Raw genomic sequence first — 15,982 nt, 5'->3', positions numbered from 1 at the left:
AAATCAATGTCATTTCATGCCTTTTAATAGGTAAATAAGTTAAAATTATATGTGTGTATTCAAGTGTATAGAATGTTAGTACTTAACTTAAAAATAAATTTTAGCTATGTGACCCTGTGATATGAATATTGTAAAAATGTGCTGATGTGGCTTTGGGAGTTTTGTACTATTTTTGCATATGGAAAAACCATGTGCATCATTAGGCACTGAGCTCAGGGTCCTGCAATGGCTCTGGTTAAGAACCTGGGCCCTCTCTCTTGTTTGAAGCACCAGGCACTATGGGAATCCTTAGAATAGCCGGACTCATAGCACTCCATCAGTATTTGTGAATATAAGATGCAGTATTTTCCGGACTCCGCCCTAATCTTTCTTTACTCTCCACTGCGCCCTTTCTCCCTGCAGGTCTTTCTCTGGAGTCCTGAGAGGCAGGTTATGGGCAGGACTGCCAGCGGCCCGCACCATGAAGTCTGAACCTGCTCCGGCTCTGCCCTGGGCCCTCCTCTGCCTGAGCACTCAGCTTTGGGCTGCCCTGCTCCTGGCAGCCCCCCGCTGCTAGGAGGTAAAACTTCAGGACCGGTCTTTGGCCTGTTTTTGCCTTTCACCTGGCTCACCTCACAGCTCACGCCTCCTCCATCACGGCACCCCCAGCCCAGCCCTCTCCCCGGCCTCCCCGGCTGGGGCATTTGGGGGCCCTTTGGAAGGAGTGCAGTGCTGAAGGCCTGCTGTGGACCTTCCTCTCCTTGAATCAAGGCCTCCAGATCCACATGGATAGCTGAGATCTTTTCTTGGAGAAAGACACTTTGCTCCTCACTCTAGTCCCACACTTTTCCCACCTGACTTTCCTCCTCTTCTGCTGCCCTATCTTTGCCCTCTGCTTCCTTACTGCACCCATTTGGGGCCATCTTGTTCACTTTCTTTCTTTCTTACCCTCTGGACATCTGTGCGTGTGTCTCCTTCCTTTTGTGTGCTCTCTGTCCCCCACCCCCACCCACCCGCCTCCTCTTCCTCTCTTTCCTCCCGCTGCCAAGGGGGATCGTCCCTGACAGTTCGCTCCTCCTGCCTCAGTCCTGGTGGTCACAATGAGCTTCACCGCTCACTCGGTTTTCTTCACCCTGAAGGTGAGCGTCCTGCTGGGGTCACTGCTGGGGCTCTGCCTGGGCCTCGAGTTCATGGGCCTCCCCAACCAGTGGGCCCGCTACCTGCGCTGGGATGCCAGCACACGCAGCGATCTGAGCTTCCAGTTCAAGACCAATGTATCCACGGGGCTGCTCCTTTACCTGGACGATGGCGGCGTCTGCGACTTCCTCTGCCTTTCCCTGGCAGATGGCCGCGTGCAGCTCCGCTTCAGCATGGACTGTGCAGAGACCACTGTGCTGTCTAACAAGCAGGTGAACGACAGCAGCTGGCACTTCCTCATGGTGGGCCGGGACCACCTGCGCACGGTGCTGGTGGTTGACGGTGAGGGCCAGGCAGGCGAGCTGCAGCACCAGCGGCCCTACATGGAGGTGGTCAGTGACTTGTTCCTGGGCGGTGTCCCTGCAGACATACGGCCTTCTGCCCTGACCCTTGATGGAGTACAGGCCATGCCCGGCTTCAGAGGATTAATCCTGGATCTCAAGTATGGCAACTCAGAGCCTCGGCTTCTGGGGAGCCAAGGTGTCCAGTTGGATGCTGAGGGGCCCTGTGGTGAGCGTCCCTGTGAAAACGGTGGAATCTGCTTTCTCCTGGATGGCCATCCCACCTGTGACTGTTCCACCACTGGCTACGGTGGCAAGCTCTGCTCAGAAGGTAAGACCTTCTTCCCTAGTTCTCTCTTACTAGAGACCCACTGACTACATTGGGTGAGGGCCAAGACCCCAGATAGAAACCACCGCTCTTGTTGAAGGGCATCTGTAGCTACATGTTAGATAATTGGGTCCCTTTCCCTGAGGAGGTGGTGGAAATCCTTCGATTGCTCTCAATGGAAAACTCATCAGATTTGGGTAAGGAGAGAATCCTGCCTGCTCAACCATAGGCTCTTTACTCAGATCTTTGGCTGTACTCAAAGGGTTAGATGGAGTAGACTGAAGGATGCATACCCCAGCTCAACTTCTTCTACTGCAGACAGCTTAGCAGGGTCAGCACAGAGCAAGAAATCTGACAGAAATGGGCAAAGTGGCTATCCCTTGAGAGTTGGGCCCTTGGGATGGATGGGAAACTCCTCATCACTTCCTCCTTAATCCCCAGGAAAAAGAATGCCCATACCAATGAGAATGAGGGTGGATGGATTCCATGCTTGGTCCACTGTCATCCCAGCCCTTCCATTTGCTTCTCCTCCCACAGTCTTTGTGGAGGTGTCTGGAGGGTGAATGAGGCAGCTGGGGACAGGCCTACTCACCTCCTCATTCTAGTGGCAGGATTTTTCATAAGAGGTTCTTTCCTGTCCACCACCTCCCCTCCATGTATCGAGAATGGGCAGGAAGGCACTGAGACTGACAGGAGCCTTGTCTAGCCAAGCCCCTGGAGGAGCTGGCAATACCCAGCATAGTCTTGGAGAGCCTTTCAAGTTCAACCACAGCTTTCCAGGGAGAGGGAAGGTGAGACTCAGGTCTGAGGACTTAGATTACCCTCACCCTATTCACCAAATTCTGAATGTTTGGGATTAGATCCAAGAGAAGTGGCCCAGACTCTACTTTGACAAATACCTAAAATCCAGATTCATGGACTCTAGGACTCACTGAAGGCCTGGCCTTGAACAGGAAGAAGTGTTGAAGTGACAAAGAATGTGAGAACTGACCACAGGGGTATACATGTTGGGAGGCTGGAATGAGGAAGAGGCAAAGAAGTTTCATTTTCTCCTATTCTTTTTGAATCAAGCCCTGGATTCTTCTAGAAATATTTCACCATCCCATGCTGGTGTCTCCATGGAAGTGGTGGGATGGTATAGGGCAGAACAGTGGTTCTCAACCTTGGCTTTGCCTTTTAGGATCACTGGGGGGAGGGGGGTATAAAAACATTCAGGCCACCCCATGAGCTAATTCAATCAGAATTTTGCATGGGGTGGGACCCAATGTGTGTTTTTAAAACTCCCCTGGTGATTCTGTTGTGCAGCCAAGATTGAGAACCAACAGGTCAAGGGAGGTCAGGTAGGTGGGGCTAAGTGAGTGTCCCAGCACTGACTCCCAGGATTTCTTCATTCTGGTGAAGCCCCTGCCTTGGGATTTGTAATGAAAAATAGTGTCTGTAGGTGTTCCTCAAACCATCCCATAATAGCTCAAACCCTAAAGCAGATTGTAATTCTTATGAGTTTTAGCCACTCCTTTTAAAAATTTAAAAAAATAAATCAAAGCAAAGTTTATTTCACAGGTGGTAGATGCTGGAGACCAGGACATTTCGAGGGTCTTGTTGGAGGCCCCTTTGTAGGTCGTGTAGGGGCTATTGTGGGAGCCCTCCCCTCTCTGCTGCTTCTTTCCTCTGCTGGGCTGTACACCACATCTCCCTTCCTGTGGCTGGGCTGCCAGAGAGGGAGATTCAAAACATGCATGCCACTTTCTATTGGCTTCTTTTTTTCCCCATGGAGACCACTGGAAAAGTGGATGGGGAAGAAGACCCGAGGCCACCCCAACCCACAAAGCCACTTTGGGAATGTGGTTATTAAAGCACTTCTTATGAGCAGGTGCCTTCTGGAGCTGACTGCTGTTCCAAAGCTTCTTAGCTTTGGAGAAAGTTCTGCCTGAAGACGCTGACGTGATCACTTGTTTTCTCGTTCACCCAAAGGATCTGTTCTGTTCTCAGAACTTGCATTGAAAGCTGACATTCTTCCTTTCTAGGGACTAGGGTGTTTGCAAGTGTGTTGTTAACTTGCTGATTATCCCTGATTGCATTTTTTGTGTTTAAAAAGAACTCATTTCCTCTGGGCAGGTCTGGATCAGCACTTTTCTGCAGGAAGAATCTCTATACTGTATATGTATACAATTTGTCTTTTCTCTCTTTTGGGGGTATGTGTGTGTGTGTGTGTGTGTGTGTGTGTGTGTGTGTGTGTGTGAGATGTGTGTATATGTATGTGTGTTTCAGGTCTCCAGTGACATTTCTTTAGAGCAGATTATAGGTAGTCAATTTTTTAAATAGCTAAATACAACATGGATATTTTAATAATAGTTTTTTCTGCAGGGTTCAGATCATCTAGTGGCTGTGGATTGATACTGTCCGAAGAAGGCAAACACAGAGCACAGCTCATTTATTCTCCTGATACACAAATAGAGTAAATGGACTTGGTTGTAACAGTAATAGTTGCTTGGAACAGAGCAGTGCAAAGGTTGAAGTGAGGGTGGGTGTTGGAGGATGTATCAGAATTTACTGTTGATAACTTTGAGTCTGTTGGTCCTGATAATTGTCATCATGTCTAATCAATCACAAAAAATACATGACAGGTTTTAAGAAAATATCAGTCTCTGTATACATAGTTAATTTTTTAAATAATGTTTATTCTTGAGGGGGAGGGCAGAGAGAGAGGGAGACACATAATCCAAAGCAGGCTCCAGGCTCTGAGCTATCAGCACAGAGCCTGATAGGGGGCTCGAACTCATGAGCTGCAAGATCATGCCCTGAGCCAAAGTTGGACATTTAACCAACTGAGCCACCCAGGTGCCCCAAATTTTTAGCTAGTAAGCAGAAAAACTCACCTGTAAAATATTAAAGGAAAAACTTAAGCAAATCTACCTAAAACAAGATGCATAGTCTAAAGAAATGCCTACCTGTTTTCCTAAAGAAGATATAGTGAGGTGGGTCGTGAGGATGCATCCACTCCCTACCCCGCCCCCTTTCAGTCGTACACAACATAGACCTGAAGCCAGCATTCTTATTCCCAGCCGTTGGTTCTGTGTACCAGGGATCTGATTGTCCTGATTTGTAGGATAGGCCTTGACATTTGATTGTGTGAGGACTTGCACCCAGTATGGAATCCGATCCATTTTGTACTTCATGCTCTAGCAGTTCAAGAGCAAGAAGAGCTTGGGAGGTCTCCTGCAGCTTCAGACGGATGCAGTTGGGGCCTATTGGAGACCCTCTCTATGGTCCATTACCTTTTAGCATGCCGACGGCATTGATGTTTGCTTGGCCTGTCTGGCTTTCCATGCCTGGATGGCTCCAAAATATCTCTATGCTGCACCCTGGGAAGAACACACAGATGAGCCCATCTCCTTTATGTTCTTTGTGCTCTTTTGATTCCCCATTGGGTATCTTCCCTAGAAAGAACCTAGAAGACACCAAGAGATAGTTGCTGTGGAAAAGTTGGGCCTAGAGGTTGGAGGTCCTGGACTCACTGTCTTCTTTCATGTGGTGAAAAGTTATTTGCTCTGGCTGCAGACTGAACTCCACACAGCCTACTTGGGCTCCCAACCTAATTAATGGTCACATTGAACATTCTGGCACATGGTGGAGAAAAGGTCCCAAATCTTTACTTCTAGGTGTTATGTTTATAAATAAAATGTTCTGGTACTGAACTTCGGACTTGTTTGTTGAAGCTTGCCTTTTTAGTAAGGGTCTTAGAGGACAGAAGAAGTTCAGGTAGTTCAAAATGATTTTTAAATTAAACATATCTATTTTGGATTATAGTTGAGCTATGACACAGCATGTTCACTGGTTTTGGTCTACCCAGTCTGTCTTGGTACCAGTATCCTGGGAGCTCACTGGGCAGTGAAGAGGTATCCTTGAGGTTCCCCAAAAGAACTGTCCCCTCATGGGTCATTGAGAGTTTATTATTACCTTGAAATGAGTTGAAAATTGATATTTTATTTTTAAACCATTCTTAAGTATGAAAATGAATGTACTGAATTAAAAATTTTTTTAATATAGTTTATTTTCGAGACCAAAAGAGACAGAGCATGAGTGAGGGAGGGACAGAGAGAGAGGGAGACACAGTATCCAAAACAGGCTCCAGGCTCTGAGCTAGCTGTCAGCACAGAGCCCGACGTGAAGCCTGAACCCACGAACTGTGAGATCATGACCTGAGCCGAAGCTGGATGCTTAACCAACTGAGCCACCCAGGCGCTCTGAATGTATTGAATTTCTTAACAACCTTATGGTCATGAAGGATTGATTTGCTCCCAAGCTGTGTACATTTCAGTACTAGTTTTATGGAAGAGCTCCATTAGTATGAAGTCAGCCTGTTGTGGGTGGAGTAGGGTCAGGGAAAGATGGAGAAGGCATCACATGTTGATTTATCCTCCCAAGTCTCATTGCATGGGCCTCCCTATGTCACATACCACTTGTGTGTCCACATTTAGGTTAATTTAGTGGAGAGTCATGAGGTCCAATTCAGTTGGGGGAAAAATGTTCATTGTCTATCTCTTCCTGCTGACTTGGGCAGGTGCCCAGACCAGAAGCTGCTGTCTTGAGTCTCAGCTCTTAACTTCCAGGTGTTGCATTGCTACAGTGAGGTGCAGTGGTGGGTGTTGGTGGAAGGGGCCAGAGCCTTATGACAAGCCCACCTTTGAGTGGTACCCAGTGGCCTCCCTTTTCCATCCCTCCAGCTGTCCGAAGCTGGTCAGGTTGGTTGGATTGATGGCTTAACACCACTGTGTGGCCTTAGTATGCCTTCCTGAAAGTGAATTTCAATTACTTTTCTTTTTACTTAGAATTTTGTGACTCTTCCCCTATTTATGGAAGCCAGAACTGGGATGGAATGGTATACCAAGAGACTGTTTGCCCCTGAGCATTTACCAAGGGCCAAATACCTCCAATGCTGAAGTTACGGTACCAGTGATTGCCACAACTGATCCTCCATTTCTGGGCATTCGTGTAAAAACACAAACATCTCCCTTTCTGTCCCCAGTGCACATCCTGCTGGAATTGTAACATGGCAGTGTTGTTTCTAAACCCTGTCAACCCTGCGTGGCCTGGGGATAGGGGTGGGGATGGGAGCTGCAGGGGAGTGGTGAGCAATCAGAGAGTAAAGACTATCTCCTTTCAGAATCCTTCTCCCCAGGATGGAGACTGCAGCACAGAGTCAAGGCCTTACAACAGGCACAAAGGAGAACTGTGCTTCTGAGACTTGATTCCCACCCAGCATTCAGGCGTTAGGTGGGACCAGCCCAGCCAGCCAGCAGGGGCTGTCGCTAAACGGAGCCTGAATAGGGGTCTGATTGCTCCTTTTTTCTCCTCTCCTTCTGATTACCAAGTGAGATTTCCTGGGTATGCTGTATGTTAATGGCAGAGCAGCCGCCTGCCACTTGCACCAATTATCCCTCTATTTAACTGCCGAGGGAAGAGCAATTTTTTTATCCCCCCCCCCCCCTCCGCAGTAGCATCGCTGCCTCCTTTAAAGAAATAAGACCATTTTTCCTTGTTCCCCCTTCAGGGGGGTGAGAACAGTCGCCTTTCTCCCTTCGCAGAATCCACACACCAGCTGCAGTCTACAAAGGGGGTGGACACGGGGTAAATGTTTCGTGCGAATTCAGCAGGGTTGAGGGTCACACAAGAGCCTTGGAGTGGCATGTGAGCTTGCATTTGCATTTGGTAATGAGATACCACAGGCCCAGCACCGGGGGCTAATTATCTTCATGGCCCCTATCTCCCTTTGCAGGCTGTCGGGGAAAGATGGTTTCCAGTTCCTGGGGAGATGGTTTCCAGTTCCTGGGGCAGCTGCCCTTCAGCTGGGTCTCTGCCCTCTTCACGGGACAGAGGAGACAGGGTGTAGGCTGTGTTTGGGGGATGGGACAACATGCTGTCCCCTGCAGAGGGTGTCTTGTGCAACAAGGCGCAGAGGCGGAACTCGAGTGAGAGGCTTTGGGGCATGGCTGGATAAAAATAATAATGATGCTAATATTACTATTATTGGATGCCATCATGTGCATGATAGCCTAGGTGCTTTAGGTGCATATGTCTCATTTAATTCTCATGGCACTCCTGTGTGGTTGATACCATTAACTAGCTTCACTTTACAGATGAGGAAAGTGAGGAGCAGAGAAATTTGGAACTTGAACAAGGTTTAATGTAGTATTAAGAACATGCCATCCAGAGTTAAAAAGATTGGACTTAAAACTGGGCTTGTCCACTTATAAGTTGTGTTTCTTTGGAGAAAGTTTTGGAAGATTCAGTATTGTCATCAATAATAGTAATAATTAATGTCAGTTAACATTCAAGGAGTGCTTGGTCACAAGTCTGCACTATACTGACTGCTGTGTATGAAATAACTCTTACAGCCCTCATAACCACTCAACACACTATTATTCTCATTTTGTAGACAAGGAAGCTAAGGGACAAGAGGTTCAATAATCTGTCCAAGGTCACACAGCTAATAAGAGGCAAAGCTGGAGTTTTTATCTAGGCAGTCTGGCCTCAGAGACTACACTTAACCACTGTACCACCCTGCTTTGCAGCAAATCAGGATGAGAAATTGTACAGCATGGAGTTGTTGAGAGCACGAAATGAGATTAAACGTAGGAGTTAGCTACCTAGTCTCTGGGAAACAAGTCCTGACTCTGGGCTGTTGGTCTCCTGATGCTTGTAAGAATGAACTGTGTGTCAATTTGGTTTCGCAGAAGGTTTGAAGCTCCCCTTTGAGTACCCCCACCTCTGCCATTTTCCTTCATCCTGGTTTGAGAAATGACAGAAACAAAAGGAGGGGAATCCAATTTCATTGCCATTTTTGCCCCTGCCCGAGAGGGCCGAGTCAATGACAATGGTTGTGCCTGTTGGACCATATTTGGAGTTCTTTGCAAACCTGTAGTGTTCTGGCCCCCCTAGCAACCCAATGAGGCAGGTAGGACAGGCTTTACCATCCCACTGAAAAGGTAAGGAGACCCAGAGGGTCCAGTAAACTTGTGGATATGAGGGCAAACTTGGATGCTGCCTGCTTGGCAGGTGTCTCTGGGACCTGAAAACCCAGATCCCCAGTGTGGCATTTTATTTCTGCTCCTAGGCTCCCTTCATTAACACAAATGGCCTGTGTCTCTATTGTGAAATGGAGCGTTGCCTCCCTGGATGCTGGTGATAAGCAAAATGTCAAACTCCTGGGGTAGGAGGTTATCAGCTTGGCCAGTCCCTGGAGCCTCACTCCTCCCAGATAGAAAGCAAGAATATGAGAGACTGAGAGAGGATGAAATGAATGTGTCTGAGTATTCAATTCCCACCCTCAAGATCCTGGCTTGATGTGAAGTGACTGGGGATTGGACCCATGGGGCCTGAGGCATTGGGAGCACAGCTACACCCCACTGGAGCGGCATCGCTGGACAGCACGACCTCTTCAGACTTACCTTTGGTTTCCCAAGTACCAGGAATTGCCCGGCACCCCACCCAGGGTTGGCGGTAAAAGATGGAGCTCCTGGACTACTCTGTCAGACTCCTTTTTGTTTTCCTGCTGCCTTTGGACTGTCTTCACAGCTAACAAAACCAAACTCTCTCTGGCTGTGTTTATTCTTCACTTTCCCCTGTGTGTGGGGGAGGGGAAGGATCAATACAGAGGCGGATTTAACCACGAAGCAAAACCTTCCACATATCCTCACTTGCATGGTCCCTTTCAAGATGCCATACCTAATTCTGTGTTTGTGAAGGTTCTTTTTTTCCTTAAGGAAACCCCAGTATCATCAACTTCCAGCTCCGCCTCTGTGGATCCGCCTCTGTTAAGACTTGCTGCTGCCTAGTGACAGCAATGTTGCTCTGGTGTACATGGGATTCCCCAGTGACCTACGACCCTTCATCACAGATGCATTTTCCTTCACTTCATAACCTGCAGGGCACAAAGAGCCGTGGAGGGGGAGCGTGGAGGATGAAGGACATCTAGGAATATTATATGGGAGGCATCTAGGATATCCAGGGGTAGAGAGGGGCCGTGTTTAGAAATGTTTAGGAACATGCTAGTGTTTAAAAAGAGGGGGCATCCCCCTCCCCCTCCTGAGGGTTTCCCAGCCGAAGTGGCGATGTTTGGTTCGCTGCGGCTCACGAGGGGGGGTGGGCTGTGTTACAGGTGACAGGCTGTGGCTGACAGAGGAGAGGGACAAAGCGTGCCTCTGCAGGCCTGTCTCTGTGATCTGTTTGGGAACTGACAGTGCCAGTGGGTTGTCATTACTGCTGCTGTTCTCCAGAAATTGATGTCTTTGGGTGACCTATTTAAAAGCAATACGGGGACTCCTTTAAATGTGTCATCATCTATATCTGCTCTCAGACCTCTGCTGCTGTCCACAATGTTCCTAAATAATGCACTTTCCAATAAAAATTTTTTTTTTAAAAATTGAGGAACCAATAGCAGCAAGTTTTTAAAAACAAATTGATCTCACAGTCATCCAGCCAAACTGTCCAGCTCTGCTCTGTGTTAAAACTTATTAGGGGCGCCTGGGTGGCTCAGTCAGTTAAGTGTCCAACTTCAGCTCAGGTCATGATCTCACGGCTCGTGGGTCAGAGCCCCCCCATCCGGCTCTGTGCTGATAGCTCAGAGCTTGGAGCCTGCTTCGGATTCTGTGTCTCTCTCTGCTCCTCCCAGGCTCATGCTCTGTCTCTCTCTGTCTCAAAAAAAAAAAATTAAAAAAAAACTTACTTCACACGTGGTCCTAGAAACTGTGAATGTTTCAGCTCATTTGCAGGGAAAACACTTTACTCTGTGAGGGTACACAAGGGCCTGAAGAGGGCGGAGACGACATGAAGCTCTTGGTTTAAGCTGGGAAATGCGTTTAGGATCCTTTGGGTTTTACTAAGGCTCTTATTTAAGTATCTTTGTAGGAAGATGACTCTGAGGAGCTTTTCCCTCAAGTTTCTCCATGAGACTCTCTGCGTCTGATCTTCTCCTGACGTTTTTGCCTCTTGACTGTGGGTTTAGTTCTCCTGAAGTGGTTCTGTTTGCTGGGGCAAAGTTCTTAGAAGACAGAGTCTCAGTAGTCCGTGGTTGTTGGCAACACTAGGTCTGATGTCTTGGCTCTCAGGCAGAGTGTTCCAGGCAATTCCGTACCCTCTCCTCCAGGTATTATTAGGAATGTGTTACCTGCCTCTGGAGAATAGACACGGTGCAGTGAGAGAGTGTTGAGCTTCTTTAGTTAGTAAGTTGCATTAAAGTAAAAACAATACCCCTCTTGTGAGGGACCAGGCAGGCTGATCCAAACATTGGGAACAGGGCTGGCAAGGCTGGGAGCTTGTCACATTCTCACAGTTTCTTCCTTCCTCCTCAGTCCCTCAGGCTTCTTTCCTTTCCAGAAGGGGTCCTATCTCTTTCCTGGCTAGCTTGGACTGCTAAAGGAAGCAGGAAGGGTGAGCTTAAAGGATGGTGAGCCTCTCACCCATGGGATTCCTAAAAGACTAATCTTCCCCTAGGATACTTGCTCCACCTGGATAGGGAAAGGCAAGGCTGGAGTTTGGCTGAGACAGTGTGCTGTGAGTCCCTTCTCAGATTTAAGGAGGCACACTGAAATTTGAGGGGACTCGTGCTGGGGAAGAAATACTTTGTGAGGGATGAAGCACAGACCCCATGACCCATGTAGAGCACAGTGAGATGTTTGCATTGCCTTTTGGTCCTGGCTTTGCCTATGTAATGCACTGGAAACCAAGGTCCATTGTAAAGAATCATGGGGTGATAACTTTGGAGGGGACTTTAAGGGTCATTGGGTCCAACTACCCATTTCCCACCCTGTTCTCCACTGTGTAAGACATTTTCCCTCCTCTCCAAAATGTCCCTAGTCAGCTGCAGTGACAGATGAGGACTCAGTGCTTTTCAGGGCAGCCTAATGTGTCTCTGGTCACTGCTGAGAATCAGGGAGCTAGCTCTTCCCACATCAGGCCGTGGTCAGCCTCCAGCCACTTCCTCACTGGTCCCCATTCTAATTAAAGCAGTCTGACCTTTGCAGTGGCCATGTGGATGAGGGGATGGGTGGGTCATAAGAGTTGTGGACGAGGCCCTGCAAGAATCAACCCTTGTGTCAAGTAAAATTCATAAGGGATTCTTGGATATGGCACTAGCGATACACACATCACAGTTATTTAGAATTAACTGCTTGTGATTAATCTTAAACAATGTGGGAGGGGCTGATGTGGGAAGAGACTCTGAGGTAAGCAGGTGATTCATGCTCTAGTCATTTCGTTCCCAGGGAGCTTGCACTCTGGAAGATTCATGGTTGGCCCCATCTCTGGCTCTATTGTCTGTGCCTCATTTCACCCCCCCCCCCAAGATGTCCCATCTTCCTCCACACCCTGCTAGCTTTGCAGCATCTCTGCCTTTCCGGGGAGCCCCCTGGAAATCTCTGATGGCTTGGCATTAAGATAGGAGTTGTAGAATGCTAAAATGGAGTAGCATAAAGTGGAATTGGATTGGACTAGCTTAACAAGCCCATCCTGGCATCCAGAGTCAGACACCCCAATAGATATCAAAGTTTTGCTACAAATCCTAACAGAATGGTTTTTTAGAAAAAGAGAAGGTCATGGAATGAAGCAGTATTGAGTACCTGCTCTCAGAAACTGGCCTTGGAAACAAATGCCTTGTCCAGAATGCTTCCATTCTGCCAGGTTGCCCTGGGTATCCCATGTTTTTGGCTGTGTTGGGCAGAAGTCTCCTAGGGAGAGGGATTAGGCAGGGCTAGAACATGTTCCTCTCACATTGGCGTAGACTGTAAACCTGCCAAGCAAATTCTATCCTGCAACTAAAGGGGACGAGGCTAGTCTGGCACTCAGCCACCTCCGACCGACCACTGGCGGTCATTTTACTGACACTGCAGAAACGGATGGAGAACTCATCTCATAATTCTGTGGTTTAAAATAGTTTACTTTTAAGAGCAAAGCTCACAGACATCATTTTGAGTCTAAGCTTGAAATGTACCCAGAATCACTGGCTTCTACTCTGTGGTCTCATTGTCCATCCAGGTTCTTTGGACTACATACATGTGCTGGGAAGTGGGCATAACCATGTCACATAGTCACGTGAGAGCTGGCATGTGGGCAGATGGCTGGATTTTAGTTGCTGTAGAAACTTTGCTGTTTGCTCCTCCTGCTGTTGAGTGTTCAGCCTTGAGTTAATGCAGATTGGGGCTGTTTTTCCCCCATGTAGAATATATAACCAGTGGCTACATTTTAATGTGTCTCTTGGCTCCCTTTGGCTTTCACATCCTTAATGCAAGTTGCAATAACTCAGTTGAGTTTCCTGATCCTTATTGCAGGAGTGTATATAAGGAGGCACTCTCTTTGAGAACTCTAAGACATGAAACCAAGGGACTTCGCTGTTTCCCTTTGTTAATCACTGCACATACAAGCTTGGTGCTAAACCTCTGGTGTGTGACAGCAGGTCTCAAAAACTATTTCATTAATAAAGCACATTCTGTGTATACATGTGTGTGCTTTCATGTTTTGTATGCATATGTGGGTGTCTGCGTTCATGTGCTCACTAACACATGTGATGGATGGATGTAGGTTCCCAGGAACATGAGTTTAGTAATATCTGTTTAACAATTTAACTGGTGTGTCAGATAGACTTGGACTGCAGTGGTGCGGGCCACCACTGGAAATGCCTACTCTCTTTGAGTGGAAAAAGTTGTGTGTTTGCTGTGGGGTAGTTTTTACTGAATCTGTGTCAAGTGCATACACAGTCTGCCTGGTTTGATCTAGTTGAAGACAGACCAGAAAACTTTCTTATTTGTTTACAAACCAATGGTTTCCTGTAACAATTACAGGCAGCAGCCAGCTGGGGACCATGTAAATGCTTGTGCAGTGGTTGTTTGAGGCAGACGTGGTTGTCACTGGAGATGGAGAGGCCCCATTAGCTCATGTGGATTCCCTGGAGAAGATGAGGCTCACTGGGGACAGGATAATTGTCCTCAGATATCAGAAGAGCTGCCATGAAGAAGAGGGAGTGGATACTGAGTGGGAGGCTTGAAAGATCAGAGAAAGAATCCTGATGTTTAGAACTATTGGACCATGCCTCCCCCCCACCCCTCCCATGTCTGGAGGGAGTGCCACAGGTGCTGGAGTGACAGCTGTCAGTGTGTGCTGGTGTGTACGTGCCTTCAGGACACCATGGTTCTGGGGGTCTCGGCCTCCAGGCCCACCCTTACATTTGATCATGTTCTTCCTTTGCCTTTCAAGGGGTGGGGGTGAGAAGATTATTCTCTAGATCATTGGCCTTAAAAATGGGGTACATGCAAGACCATTCTTTGGGGATATGTATAGTTAACTCAGATGCAGATTATTAGTAAACAGAGAAACATCTCTTGGGACAATGTATTAAGATTATGTTTTCTAATTTAGGCAGTTCAGAAAAGTTTAGAGGCCACTGATTCATACTCAAATTTGTGTTTATCTCTCTTTAGTTGATTATAGTTACTCTCCGCCTCCTGTTACAATTCCTCACGTCAGGGGCTTGCAGTTTTCAGGTGGTGGCCGATGCCAGTGGTATGTGTATTGGGCTCTTGTCTTCTGTCTTTAGCCCTGTGTGTGGTGGTCTTGGTTGACCTGGCCAGGCAGTTTTGGAGGCCCCGTGAGAACATACTATGGTCATACTTCCCTCCTTTGAAGGCCTTCAGAGGCTGTCTGGAATTACTAAGACCATCTCAGAGTTTCTTTCAGCATAACGCCATGGCATTTGCTGGGGCAAATTTGTGGAAGAGAACGAAGTCTTTGAGGTATCGTCAAGCATTTATAAAGCAGTTCTTGATGTATAATCATCTATTTTTTGGACTAGGCCATCTCTTTACTGGAATAAGTATATTCTGTGAATAGGCTTTCACAGAGGAAGTGCCTATGATGTGTCAGTGAGGTCCCTGCCCATGTGGAGCTTGTGGTCTAGTTGGGAAGCCTGTCAGGCAAAGAAGTACAGCATGCATTAGAGCCACTAATGTACCAGGTAGAATGTTAGGAGAGCAGCTCCGAAAGGGGTATTCCACCCTGCTTGGAGTGGGAGGACGTTTCACAGTCAGGCTTAGGAGACTTATTTGGTAGACTGGGCTGGGAGTGGGGGGGCGGGTGGCGCATTTTAAGGCAGCCTGTGAACCAGTAGTTTGCAGTATGTAATGTGGCTGGATTGAAGGGTGGAGGCCAATGGGAAAATAATAAGAGGAGGTGTTAGGGTGGGTCTCAATGCTTTGTAAGGATTTTGGACATTATTTTCTTCCTGCAGTTGAGGGCTATTGGAAGTTTTTCAGTTGAGTCGTAATAGATTTGGCTTTTGGAAAGATGGCTCTAGGGGCAGTTTGCATGATGGATTGGCTGGCTGTTAGAAGGCTTAAAGCAGAGAGGCCAGGTGGAGGCCATTGTGTAGTTTTGTTGAGAGAAGAGTCTGTACCAAAGGAGTAGTAATGAAAGAATGGTCAACTGCAGGGATGTTAAGGAAAAGAACTTAATAATTGGAAAGGCAATGACTTTGAGTGGTGTTAGACTCGGACTGGCTGGCTCTGTCACATACTAAGCTGTGCAAACTTGGACAAAGGACACTTTCTCTGTGTTTTAAATTCACCATCTGTGAAACGGGTGTAATAATAGTGCTCACCATTTAGGGTTGCTGTGAGGTTTCAATGAGATAGCATATGTAGAATTCTTAGAACAACACTTGGCACTCAGTAAGCCTTCAGTGAATGTTAACCATTATTACTAATTAGTATCAATTATTCTTAAAAAGGGGTAGGAAGAGCTTCAGTGACATGCTCTGGTTCTAGGTATAACTAGGGCAGGAAAGTCTGTGGGAAGAACAGATCTGGAATGCAGGCAAGTGAGGGGTAATAATCAGTTTTGATTTGTCTGTCTGTACCCCACCTTCTCTTTTGTCTCTGTAAGATACTTGCAAGGAGATGTGTAGAGTCAGGTGGGGGTGATGGTTGTTCTAGGGGGGAGGGTGGGATTGGGTGTAGATGTCAGAGTTGTTGTAGGGGATGAGAAAAGGCTTACACGTGGAGGAGGTTGTCTAGGCAAAGAGTATAATTGAGAGAGAAGAAGGTGCAGAATCTTTGGGAACCTTAATATTTAGATAGTAGAAAAAAAGGAATCTGTGAGCTTGATGAAAGCAGATGACCAGGGATATAGAAAGAAACTAGGAACAAAGGAA

At 47.3% G+C, this 15,982-nt stretch overlaps 1 protein-coding gene across 5 annotated transcripts in view; it reads left to right on the top strand.

The window, feature by feature from the left end:
• NRXN3 (neurexin 3) overlaps window positions 1–15,982 on the top strand; it is a 1,559,665-nt gene that overhangs the window by 65,507 nt on the left and 1,478,176 nt on the right. For all 5 annotated transcript variants that reach the window (XM_029950481.1, XM_029950474.1, XM_029950480.1 and 2 more), the window contains exon 2: window positions 403–1,788. In XM_029950481.1, coding sequence (XP_029806341.1) covers window positions 1,080–1,788 — 709 coding nt within the window. In that variant the 5' untranslated portion in view covers window positions 403–1,079. The remainder of the gene's footprint in view (window positions 1–402; window positions 1,789–15,982) is intronic.

This window comes from Suricata suricatta, chromosome 9 (genome assembly GCF_006229205.1).
Source record: "Suricata suricatta isolate VVHF042 chromosome 9, meerkat_22Aug2017_6uvM2_HiC, whole genome shotgun sequence".
In the NCBI taxonomy this organism is placed as follows: Eukaryota; Metazoa; Chordata; class Mammalia; order Carnivora; family Herpestidae; genus Suricata; species Suricata suricatta.
This window is presented reverse-complemented; position numbering and strand designations above follow the sequence as displayed.